This window comes from Coregonus clupeaformis, chromosome 13 (assembly GCF_020615455.1).
Source record: "Coregonus clupeaformis isolate EN_2021a chromosome 13, ASM2061545v1, whole genome shotgun sequence".
Classification (NCBI taxonomy): Eukaryota; Metazoa; Chordata; class Actinopteri; order Salmoniformes; family Salmonidae; genus Coregonus; species Coregonus clupeaformis.
The window spans coordinates 41,832,139-41,844,903 of NC_059204.1; the positions used below are offsets into that span (position 1 = coordinate 41,832,139).

General features: G+C 42.3%; 1 protein-coding gene across 2 annotated transcripts; it reads right to left on the reverse strand.

The window, feature by feature from the left end:
• Nucleotides 1-317: 317 nt before the first annotated feature.
• Nucleotides 318-11,888, reverse strand: LOC121580227 (potassium channel subfamily K member 4). Of its 2 annotated transcripts, XM_041895277.1 has the most exons (9): nucleotides 11,691-11,888; nucleotides 9,375-9,483; nucleotides 8,799-9,063; nucleotides 8,563-8,680; nucleotides 8,325-8,485; nucleotides 8,015-8,201; nucleotides 1,945-2,087; nucleotides 1,116-1,757; nucleotides 318-1,011 (listed from the first exon to the last, which is right to left on the reverse strand). In XM_041895277.1, the coding sequence occupies exons 3-8, from the start codon at nucleotides 8,985-8,987 to the stop codon at nucleotides 1,131-1,133; spliced, it is 1,425 nt and encodes a 474-aa protein (XP_041751211.1). In that variant the 5' UTR covers nucleotides 8,988-9,063; nucleotides 9,375-9,483; nucleotides 11,691-11,888; the 3' UTR covers nucleotides 318-1,011; nucleotides 1,116-1,130. The 2 variants fall into 2 exon arrangements, with proteins under 2 accessions (XP_041751211.1, XP_041751210.1); XM_041895276.1 differs by having other exon boundaries at nucleotides 318-1,757.
• Nucleotides 11,889-12,765: the final 877 nt, after the last annotated feature.

Below are 12,765 nucleotides of genomic sequence, written 5' to 3' on the forward strand. Positions count from 1 at the left end.
CTTGGAGGGTACCATGGTGTGAGCTATAGTCAATGAACAGCATTCTTACATAGGTATTCCTCTCATCCAGATGGGAACTGAGAGAAGATGGATGTCTGCAATATAATTCTCAATGACTGTTGTTATTCATGCTCATTGTATCACTGTATCTTCATTGTCCTACATTTACTGACATTCATGTTTTTGAATGAATTAAACTTCTTAAAACCTTCCCAATAAAACAAATCCCTCGGAAGTTAGTTTTTCGTCTTCCTCAGGAAAATAATGAAAATGCTGGAAAATCTCTCACACATGCATGCACACACAAAATAGCATTAAATGTTGTTTATTTTACATGACAGTTGTGTGCTATACATTTGAAGAATAATACTAAAAACTGTTTATACAATGGCATATGCTGTACACAGTGCACGCATTAATAAAGTCACTACTGTAATATTTAGGCTAGGTCATGCAAGACCAGATAAGGTTATTGGCATGGACAGGATTTACTTCTGCCTTGAATTGTCCTATTACAGACCAAAAGCTTTGTTCTCTAAAGTTTGGTCTCCAGACATTTGGGGAAATTTATTATGGGAGAGTTATTGTCGTAAGGCCTTTTTTCTTCTTCCATAAAGGCAAACAATAGGGATTGATTCAGAGTTAGAAATCCCTTGTGTTGCTGATTCTATCCAGAGGAAACAGGGCTGTGCAGTTCCATGATTTCCCAGTAGGGTGCGCTCAAACAAACATGGATGAGAGGGGCACGTTAAAACATTATTAAAACCCTACGAAGGCAACCTCAGGTCAATGCAGTGATGTGATTAAGTTTTGTTAGGATTATTTGAATAAGTCACTCTACTATTACATCAAGGCCCACTCCATATTTGAATCAGGCATATATGACATACACACACTCAAACAATGTTTATGAAACATGAACAGTGCAGTGAATAAAACATAATCAATCAGGTTCAGTTCTTCTCACATCAGTTCTTCTTTTTCTTCCCTTCCATCCACTTTCAACATGTTCTGGAAACAAACCCCTGGTTAGTCAGATCGTTAAGCTCTCCCAAGGGGAGAATTGTGCTGCTACCAGTGGAGTTCCTGTTCATTTAGTTGACATACAAACTCACCCTTGAGCATTTGGTTCATCCATCCTTTGGTGGAGGGGGTGGGGGATTTTCAGGGGGTATGTCTCCATTTGGCTTTTTCTTCTCAGGCTTGGTAGGGCTGATTTTGGGGATCTTCTCTGGGGGTGGTCTTCTGGGCCGTCTCTTTTTGGGCTTCCGTGAGCGTGCAGAGACGGGCTGTGCTGGATCCAATAAGGGATCCAAATGTAATTTCCCACTCACTGCATCTGAGGACTCATCAATGTATGCCAGGTTCTCTCCAAAGTAGTCCAGAGGCTGGGAATACAGGGCAACTGGGAAGGTGTTCTCCTTATCGACATCCTTCTCTTTACCCTCTACTACCCGCTCCGACTGTGTGGCCTCTGACCCTGTCTCAGACCCCGACTCGGACTCGTTGGAGGAGTAAGAGTATGAGGACGATCCAGTCTCTGATTGGCTGTTCAGCTGGCCATTCTCCGTAACCCTGTCCCCCTCCCCAGGGGCCCTGGTCCCAGACACATGTCCCGCCCCATGGTCCCGGCTGCGAGGACCATGGCGATGCTTTCGCCTGCGTCGTTTGAAGGGGTCGTCTGGCATGCGGAAGTCCACGGACATGTTCTGGATGTTCTGACCCCAGTCAGTGGTACGGGCTCTGAGCTCCTCCATCTGGGAAGAGAGAGAGGAAAGAGATCAAATCAAATCACTATTTATTTCAAGTGCATTTAACAAAAGTCACAACAGAAAAAAAGAGAGTTGATAAGAGAGGAAGGGAGAAGAATAGAACAGGTGGCTGTAGGTGACTTCAAATGAATGGTGCAGCCCTTTTGCTTTAAGGTTGTACTCCCCCCCACACCTCAGCTCTGGTCTTCTTGGACAGGACCCGAAGCCAGTTTGCAATCATGGACAGGATAGAGGCAAAGTAGGCCAGGCCCAGCAGGATCCAGAACCACACCAGAGGCTTGTACCAGTGGTCTTTACCACCATCTCCGCTATCACCTGACAGAGAGACGCAAGAGGATAAGGATAGATAGGGATTTATAGGTGTAGATAATGGAGAATCTGCAACTTTACAGGTCTACAGGTTAGTTCACACATGAAAGATGTGCTGTTAATCTCACAGGAGTTAACATTTCAGATTGCACTGCCTGAAAACTCTAGGGGCGATGAAACCACACAGATGAGCCAATTAATAATTCAACTGTTGTAGGACGATTGTGAATAATTTAATAAATGAAATGTCCAGTTTGATGACTGACCATATTTTATCGCTCCTGACTGGACTACTTAGTGCCCAAACACAGTGTGAAACTACATCTGGAGTAGCAGGCACAGGGTTGGGTTGGTTACTTTCTAAATGTAATCCGTTACAGTTACTAGTTACCTGTCAAAAATTGTAATCAGTAATGTAATCTGATTACATTCAGTTACTTTCAGATTACTTTCCCCTTAAGTGGCATTAGAAGAAGACAAAAATATATGTTACCAATTGAACAACATCTTTTGCAAGATATATCAATGTTAAAGTTTATGGTTATATATACATATACAGTACCAGTCAAAAGTTTGGACACACCTACTCATTCAAGGTTTTTCTTTATTTTTAATATTTTTTAAATTGTAGAATAATAGTGAAGACATCAAAACTATGAAATAACACATTTGGAATCATGTAGTAACCAAAAAAGTGTTAAACAAATAAAAATATATTTTATATTTGAGATTCTTCAAATAGCCATCATTTGCCTTGATGACAGCTTTGCACACTCTTGGCATTCTCTCAACCAGCTTCACCTGGAATGCTTTTCCAACAGTCTTGATGGAGTTCCCACATATGCTGAGCACTTGTTTTCTGCTTTTCCTTCACTCTGCGGTCCGACTCATCCCAACCCATCTCAATTGGGTTGAGGTCAGGGGATTGTGGAGGCCAGGTCATCTGATGCAGCACTCCGTCACTCTCCTTCTTGGTAAAATAGCCTTTACTCAGCCTGGAGGTGTGTTGGGTCATTGTCCTGTTGAAAAACAAATGATAGTCCCACTAAGCACAAACCAGATGGGATGGCGTATCGCTGCAGAATGCTGTGGTAGCCATGCTGGTTAAGTGTGCCTTGAATTCTAAATAAAATCACAGACAGTGTCACCAGCAAAGCACCCCGACACCATAACACCTCCTCCTCCATACTTTACGGTGGGAACTACACATGCAGAGATCATCCGTTCACACACCGCGTCTCACAAAGACATGGCATTTTAACCAAAAATCTCAAATTTGGGCTCCAGACCAAAGGACACATTTCCACAGGTCTAATGTACATTGCTCGTGTTTCTTGGCCCAAGCAGGTCTCTTCTTATTATTGGTGTCCTTTAGTAGTGGTTTCTTTGCAGCAATTCGACCATGAAATCCTGATTCACACAGTCCCCTATGAACAGTTGATGTTGAGATGTGTCTGTTACTTCAACTCTGTGAAGCCTTTATTTGGGCTGCAATTTCTGAGGCTGGTAACTCTAATGAACTTATCCTCTGCAGCAGAGGTAACTCTGGGACTTCCATTCCTGTGGCAGTCCTCATGAGAGCCAGTTTCATCATAGCGCTTGATGGTTTTTGCGTCTACACTTGAAGAAACTTTCAAAGTTCTTGAAATGTTCCGTATTGACTGACCTTCATGTCTTAAAGTAATGATGGACTGTCGTTTCTCTTTGCTTATTTGAGCTGTTCTTGCCATATGGACTTGGTCTTTTACCAAATAGGGATATCTTCTGTATACCCCCCCTACCTTGTCACAACACAACTGATTGGCTCAAACGCATTAAGATGGAAATAAATTCCACAAATTAACTTTTAAGAAGGCACACCTGTTAATTGAAATGCATTCCAGGTGACTACCTCATGAAGCTGGTTGAGAGAATGCCAAGAGTGTGCAAAGCTGTCATCAAGGCAAAGGGAGGCTATTTGAAGAATCTCAAATGTAAAATATATTTTGATTTGTTTGACACTTTTTTGGTTACTACATGTGTTATTTCATAGTTTTGATGTCTTCACTATTATTCTACAATGTAAAAAATAGTTTAAAAAAGTTTTTTGGGGAATGAGTAGGTGTGTCCAAACCTTTGAGTGGTAGTGTATATATACAGTGGGAAGAACAAGTATTTGATACACTGCCGATTTTGCAGGTTTTCCTACTTACAAAGCATGTAGAGGTCTGTAGTTTTTATCATAGGTACACTTCAACTGTGAGAGACGGAATCTAAAACAAAAATCCAGAAAATCACATTGTATGATTTTTAAGTAATTAATTTGCATTTTATTGCATGACATAGGTATTTGATCACCTACCAACCAGTAAGAATTCCGGCTCTCACAGACCTGTTAGTTTTTTTTAAAGAAGCCCTCCTGTTCTCCACTCATTATCTGTATTAACTGCACCTGTTTGAACTCGTTACCTGTATAAAAGACACCTGTCCACACACTCAATCAAACAGACTCCAAACTCTCCACAATGGCCAAGACCAGAGAGCTGTGTAAGGACATCAGGGATAAAATTGTAGACGTGCACAAGAATGGGATGGGCTACAGGACAATAGGCAAGCAGCTTGGTGAGAAGGCAACAACTGTTGGCGCAATTATTAGAAAATGGAAGAAGTTCAAGATGACAGTCAATCACCCTCGGTCTGGGGCTCCATGCAAGATCTCACCTCGTGGGGCATCAATGATCATGAGGAAGGTGAGGGATCAACCCAGAACTACACGGCAGGACCTGGTCAATGACCTGAAGAGAGCTGGGACCACAGTCTCAAAGAAAACCATTAGTACCACACTACGCCGTCATGGATTAAAATCCTGCAGCGCACGCAAGGTCCCCCTGCTCAAGCCAGCGCATGTCCAGGCCCATCTGAAGTTTGCCAATGACCATCTGGATGATCCAGAGGAGGAATGGGAGAAGGTCATGTGGTCTGATGAGACAAAAATAGAGCTTTTTGGTCTAAACTCTACTCGCCGTGTTTGGAGGAAGAAGAAGGATGAGTACAACCCCAAGAACACCATCCCAACCGTGAAGCATGGAGGTGGAAACATCATTCTTTGGGGATGCTTTTCTGCAAAGGGGACAGGACGACTGCACCGTATTGAGGGGAGGATGGATGGGGCCATGTATCGCGAGATCTTGGCCAACAACCTCCTTCCCTCAGTAAGAGCATTGAAGATGGGTCATGGCTGGGTCTTCCAGCATGACAACGACCCGAAACACACAGCCAGGGCAACTAAGGAGTGGCTCCGTAAGAAGCATCTCAAGGTCCTGGAGTGGCCTAGCCAGTCTCCAGACCTGAACCCAATAGAAAATCTTTGGAGGGAGCTGAAAGTCCGTATTGCCCAGCGACATCCCCGAAACCTGAAGGATCTGGAGAAGGTCTGTATGGAGGAGTGGGCCAAAATCCCTGCTGCAGTGTGTGCAAACCTGGTCAAGACCTACAGGAAATGTATGATGTAATTGCAAACAAAGGTTTCTGTACCAAATATTAAGTTCTGCTTTTCTGATGTATCAAATACTTATGTCATGCAATAAAATGCAAATTAATTACTTAAAAATCATACAATGTGATTTTCTGGATTTTTGTTCTAGATTCCGCATCTCACAGTTGAGGTGTACCTATGATAAAAATTACAGACCTCTACATGCTTTGTAAGTAGGAAAACCTGCAAAATCGGCAGTGTATCAAATACTTGCTCTCCCCACTGTATATATATATATATATATATATATATATATATATATAATTTATAAATCCAAAAATGTATGTAGCAACAACAGATTGCCCCTTTAAGTATATAAAAAGTGTGTGAGTTTGAGCATTTGTCATTAGGCCTATGGATTTTTAAAAAAAAAATCAGCATGAATTAGATTGAGCAATAAAAGCCCACTTTTATTCCATAGGCTGATATCTGCACTATGCAGCTGTTGCAAGAGCGCATTTGTCACTGGCTGTCCACTGGTTTCAAACATAATGATTGATAGGCAGCTTAAACTTCTTGAATTCAACCATTATTGGGTTCAAATACACATTTAGATTTGTGAACAGCCATCCACAACAACCACAATCCGTAAGGCGCAAATAGCTAAATGAGAGAGCAGCAATGTGATTCACATCAATGTGCTATGTAGATATCAATAATACATTATATCCGTATCGCCGTAGACTACACCAGCCGTAGTCGCACCATTGGAAGACATAACTTCGACTGTAGCCTACAAAAGCCTATTCCTGCTCTTTTCCCGCGATCCATCAAAGCCATTTGGTGTGTCATCATAGTGGTCTCTGACTTGTGGTCAGACTCGCTCAGGTGGAACAAATTTAAATGTACGCCTTTTTTCAATGCTGATTTGAATGTCATTGAGAAAACAGAGATTTTTTTTCTTAAACATCCTTTCTGAATTTAAAAGTAATCCTCAAAGTAATCATCTAGTTTTTAAAAAGTATCTGTTATCTGATTGCAATATTTTGCTGGCAACGTAACGGATTACAGTTACAGTTTTTTTGTAATCCCTTACATGTAACGGATTACATGTAATCTGTTACTCCCCAACCCTGAGCAGGCATGTACAGTTGAAGTTGGAAGTTTACTACATACACCTTAGCCAAATACATTTACTCAGTTTTTCACAATTCCTGACATTTAATCCTAGTAAGAATTCCCTGTTTTAGGTCAGTTAGGATCACCACTTTATTTTAAGAATGTGAAATGTCAGAATAGAGAAGGATTTCTTTCAGCTTTTATTTATTTCATCACATTCCCAGTGGGTCAGAAGTTTACATACACTCAATTAATATTTGGTACCATTGCCTTTAAATTGTTTAACTTGGGTCAAATGTTTCGGGTAGCCTTCCACATGCTTCCCACAATAAGTTGGGTGAATTTTGGCCCATTCCTCCTGACAGAGCTGGTGTAACGGAGTCAGGTTTGAAGGCCTCCTTGCTCGCACACGCTTTTTCAGTTCTGCCCACACATTTTCTATAGGATTGAGGTCAGGGCTTTGTTATGGCCACTCCAATACCTTGACTTTGTTGTCCTTAAGCCATTTTGCCACAAATTTGGAAGTATGCTTGGGGTCATTGTCCATTTGGAAGACCCATTTCCGACCAAGCTTTAACTTCCTGACTGATGTCTTGAGATGTTGCTTCAATATATCCACATAATTTTCCTTCCTCATGATGCCATCTATTTTGTGAAGTGCACCAGTCCCTCCTGCAGCAAAGCACCCCCACAGCATGATGCTGCCACCCCGTGCTTCACTGTTGGAATGGTGTTCTTCAGCTTGAAAGCTCCCCCTTTTTCCTCCAAACATAACGATGGTCATTATGGCCAAACAGTTTTATTTTTGTTTAATCAGACCAGAGGCCATTTCATTTTCTGGAATTTTCCAAGCTGTTTAAAGGCACAGTCAACTTAGTGTATGTAAACTTCTGACCCACTGGAATTGTGATACAGTGAATTATAAGTGAAATAATCTGTCTGTAAACAATTGTTGGAAAAATTACTTGTGTCATGCACAAAGTAGATGTCCTAACCAACTTGCCAAAACTATAGTTTGTTAACAAGAAATTTGTGGAGTGGTTGAAAAACAAGTTTTAATTACTCCAACCTAAGTGTATGTAAACTTCCGACTTCAACTGTCTGTTAATGGGTCACAATGAAATAGAGTTTCAACAATGAAAGAGAGTTTCAACAATGAAAGAGAGTTTCAACAATGAAAAGAGTTTCAACAATTAAAGAGAATTTCAACAATGAAAGAGAGTTTCAACAATGAAAAGAGAGTTTCAACAATGAAAAGAGAGTTTCAACAATGAAAAGAGAGTTTCAACAATGAAAAGAGAGTTTTGACCTTTTGAGACAGATTCCTTGACCCAATCCCAAATTGCAGTGGTGAAAGTACCTGCAACATAGTCTCCAAAGCCCACTGTAGTCAGGGTGATGACAACAAAGTAGGACGCCTCCAGGAGAGTCCACTTCTCCACCTCCTGAAACACCAGCGTTGGCATAGCAACAAAAATGGCTATCCCCAAAAGGATGGAGAGGACAGCTGAGATGACACGAACAATAGTTGGACTCACCTTCCATTTCTGAGAGGGAGAGAGGAAAACATGAAAAAGAGGAATGAAAGAAATGAAGAGACTGAAATACTGATAGACTGAGAAAGACAGAGGAAACACGTTCAGCCAAACAGTTACTGTTGAGTGTCTCACCGCTAAGATAAACTCTATTTTGAGGATGGCTTTCCTCAGCCCAGTCCCCAGATGGTCTCCAACTCCAGCCAGCAGGATACCAAACAGAGGGATCCCAACCAGGGCATAGAATATACAGAACAGCTGCCCCCATTCCGTCTTCGGGGAGATGTTCCCAAAACCTGAGGATGATGGGTTGTAGAGCTTTAGGATAGGTAGAGTCAGTGTAAACATAGGGGAGATCAGGCTGCTGACCTACCGATGGTGGTGATGATGGTTCCAGAGAAGAAGAAGGCACTAGCCAAGTCCCATTGGCTTGTGAAAGTAGAGGAGTTGCTGCTAGGATCCACCCCCGCACCTACAGCATCTGCCACCTCCTGGGATGGGAGTCATAGGCAGGTCAGGAATTGAGTTCAAGTGAGGGGGAATGACTACCTGAAAGCCTGATATCCCCGTCATATTAATCTGTTTGTTCTCTTAGTGTGTGTAGTGTACCTCTATGAGGGCCTGCAGGATGTCTGGGCTGACGCAGGTGTAGTTCTCCAGGAAGGCTCTGCGTGTGTCCTGCAGCTGCGTGTGCTGGTCCTCCTCACGGGGAGCCTCCAGGGCCTGGAACACCAAGGCCCCCAGCACCAGGTACAGCAGCACCCCCGCCAGGATACACAGGAGGGTGGAGCAGCGCATGCTTGCACCTTCGTTCAGCCCCAAAGAAGAACGCTTCTTCCCCCCGCTGCCAGTGCTGGAGCGCTATGGAGCCCAGCTGCAGAACAAACAGACAACAAAGCGACCCCATGGAAACAGATCCACATTAGCTTAACTGCAAGGTCATTTATTAACCAGAAACTAAACATAATGCAGTCTAAATCCCCTACCATATTACTGACCGGAAACCTATAAACATGTTGCTGACGGTTACACTTACAACAGGTCTAATAAGCATGAAGGAATCAGAGGAGCCTAGTGTTGTTCAGGTAGCATCATGGATGTAGTATACATCAAACCAGGAATGGACCTGAACTCTACCAGAGATGTGTCGAAGTAAATGATCATTACTATCCACCACTTGGTTACCTCTCTCTCTCCCTCTTCCAGCTGTTCTTCCCTCTGCGGCTGAGGATGGAGTCTCTGGACCCGTAGCTGCGGGGGTGGCCGTCCTCCTCCGAGTCTGAAGGAGGGGACACTGGGTGGGGGGTGGGTTATACCAAGAGGTTGGTGTTGATGGTGTTGAACAAAATAAACATTATGTAACTGGACCGACAGGCACTGAAGAGATTCCTAATTAATTCATGATCATATTAAAGGTTAGATCAACAAACTCCAAACACAACAATTGCCTGTTCAGAATAGTTCATTGTATGTTCTCCATTGATTAAAGAGATTCCCAACATCACTGTTTGCCAATAAAAACATGGGGTTCCACTGATAAATTGTTCTCTTTATTGTGAGCATAACGTTATCAATGACAGACAATGAGCTGCAACAAGACACCCATATAGGTGCTTGCTGTCAACCAAAACCCTGTGTGAAAGATGCATCTGTTGTATGCTCTATCTCTAATGGTTCACATGGAGGAGAGAAAAGAACATCAAGCCGATGTAAGGGTGGATGGGGAAAGATACACAAATGTACAAAATACACATTCAAAAAACATTAACAAGACAAATAGAGGTGTGTGTCAGCAGAGTGGGGTAGAGTATGTGTGTGTGTGTTTGTGTGTGTGTGTGAGTGTGTGTGTTTGTGTGTGTGTGTGTGTGTGTGTGTGTGTGTGTGTGCGAGCCATGTCTGTCCATTAACACAGGAGAGAAATATTATTCTATACCAGGCACGCCACACTATTAGAAGGCTGTGTGAAGAATTAATACCCCATGAATCTTAGGACCCTGACGTGACAGAGCTGAATTACACATTCAGTGTAATGTCCTTCCCAAGTGCACGTTTGCATTTATTGTCATGAATCTTGTCCTGGAGGCAGCTCTGTAGAGTGGTCACTAGCTGGCACAGCCACAAAGTCATAAAATCTGATTTTAAACCTAACCTAAATTAAGACCAAATAGCTCATTTTTGTTTTCATTCATCTTTACGATATAGCTGATTTTGACTTTGCAGCTGGCCCATCTAGCGGAAATCGCTCAGTTCTGCCTCCAGGGCAAGATTCATGACAATAAACGAAAACCTGATTCCCAAGCCGCCTCTCATGGTGAATGGTTGGGTCAATTAGTCATTGATACAGTTTTAGATTTATAGTTAGCCCAGGTTAAAGACCCCAGGGACATACTAATACTGTACAGTTACATGTAGGTGTAATTCTGTCACAATATATTTCTTCTGTCTGATTTTCTTTATTGAAATTGTGCAGTAGTAGGCCTTTACTACAGTATGTACTGTATTTGTGTGTTTGTAATATATTACATCTGTGCTATCGCTCCTTCTCATTTTAGATGTAACATTGCTTTTGCAGTCAGCAGCTCCTCTGGCCCTGATTCAACCTGAGACCAATAACCTGTCACCCACACAGTGAAATGTACACTGCCCAGCCAGACAACTTCAGCAGCTGCTCAGGATACACAAACAAATGCACAGACAGACAAGCCTGCATCCTTACGTGCAGCTATGTTGCACGTGTACACAGATCAAAATAACTGCCCTTCAACCCTTTGACCATGTGCATTAGCGGACACCTTCATTACTAGAGTGACAGTCATATTTTTATAAAATTATCAAAGTAGTCGAAAGGCCTTTTCAGTGCCACCAATTAATAATTTGAAACTTTTAACAAGGTTTTCTTTTAATTGTTCTTAATTACAATCTCTCCATTTTAACATAACTGTACATGAACAGATGTAGTACCTTACTCCCATATGAATATGTCATCCTTGAGATACTTATCATGCACTGTGAGATGATTTTGAAGTTAAGTTAAGTGGCTTTAATGCTCAATGTGATACCAAGCCATGGCTTTTGTGAGGTATAGATACTTCACACACAATACAGTCAGAATGCCTGAGAATACATCCTTAAATCACACGGATTGCAGTTAAAATGGGGTAAATTATCTGTTCCAATGAAACAAATGCAACCAATAGCAATCACAATGCTTAAAAATATGCTCTAAAAAAAAAAAAGTAGAAAAAAATAAAATAATAATAATTGTAAAGTGGTTGTCCCACTGGCTATCATAAGGTGAATGCACCAATTTGTAAGTCGCTCTGGATAAGAGCGTCTGCTAAATGACGTAAATGTAAATGTAAATGTTAACGCCTATAAACACCAAGTCCCCATCAGCCCATAGCATCTATCAAACAATAAAACATTAATTATCTCATCCAATGAATGCAGGATTCTGTGGTCTCTAACAAACAGGGGGTGAAGCCTGTGGTCATCTCTTACCTCAAAATGAACGATCTTAAAAATCCAGGGATTCAGCAGCTATAGGCAGGGTCTCTTTCACACACTCACACTAGCCACTAGGATAGTAAGTGTGCATAAGCATGTGGGATAGGCTGTTGCTGAGAACCAAATAAATGAAAAGATACTCCATCAAACTGACGCCAAGAAAGGAGAGGGAGAGAGGTGAATTAAGAGGGAGAAATGGAATGAGTGGGAGAAAGGGAGTGAGAGAGATGGAGGGAGGGGTCAATGCAGATACACTGAGCTAGAATGAGCTTGTTGCTTTTTTGGTTTCCTCTACCCTGATTTGGATTGCTTGGTTTTTCCAAGCATAGAGAAAAAAGGGATATTGGATATGCACCCACTAACCTGATTACGACATTGTGGTACACATGATGTGTGTGTGGTAGTGAGCATTTCCACTATTCAGACATACAGTGTAACACTTATTCCTACTCCTGCAATATACTGTAGTAGTGTAGCTCTGTGACTCCATGTGCATGAGCAGTTATCAGTATCAGTGTCTCAGTCTGACAGTGCCAGGGTGAATTCCTCTCGTGGAGTTTACGAGAGGTCTGCTAGCGGTACACTGACGACTCGGCAATGGGCAGCAAGTTCCCCCTCTGCTACCCTCAGCAGACCCCCTCCAAAGAACCCAGCCACTCCCTGGAACTGCTGCTGCTGTGTGTGATATATGCAGTGTGTGTGTGTGTGTGTGTGTGTGTGTGTGTGTGTGTGTGTGGTGTGTGTGCAGCAGCAGGGTTGTGGTTATGCTTCCCAGGGGTATCCAGTTGATGGGACTGAGCTCCCAGAATTCCCCAATCAAAGATGTAATTCTTACCCCTCTCCTATCTTTCCTGTATATCTTTCTTCCTCCATTTCACTGCTTTCCCCCTCCCTGTCCTGCCCCCCCTCTTCCTCTTCCTCTGCAACCCAATTGGAGGAGAGCCAGTTTTTTCTGCATCCACACCGTTAATTAAACCTTTGAAATGTTTATGAGGTATGCATTTTGTACTACAGTTGGACTATCTACACACGCAGTTGCCAGGTGGCATATTATTTTTGTAGTTTTCTT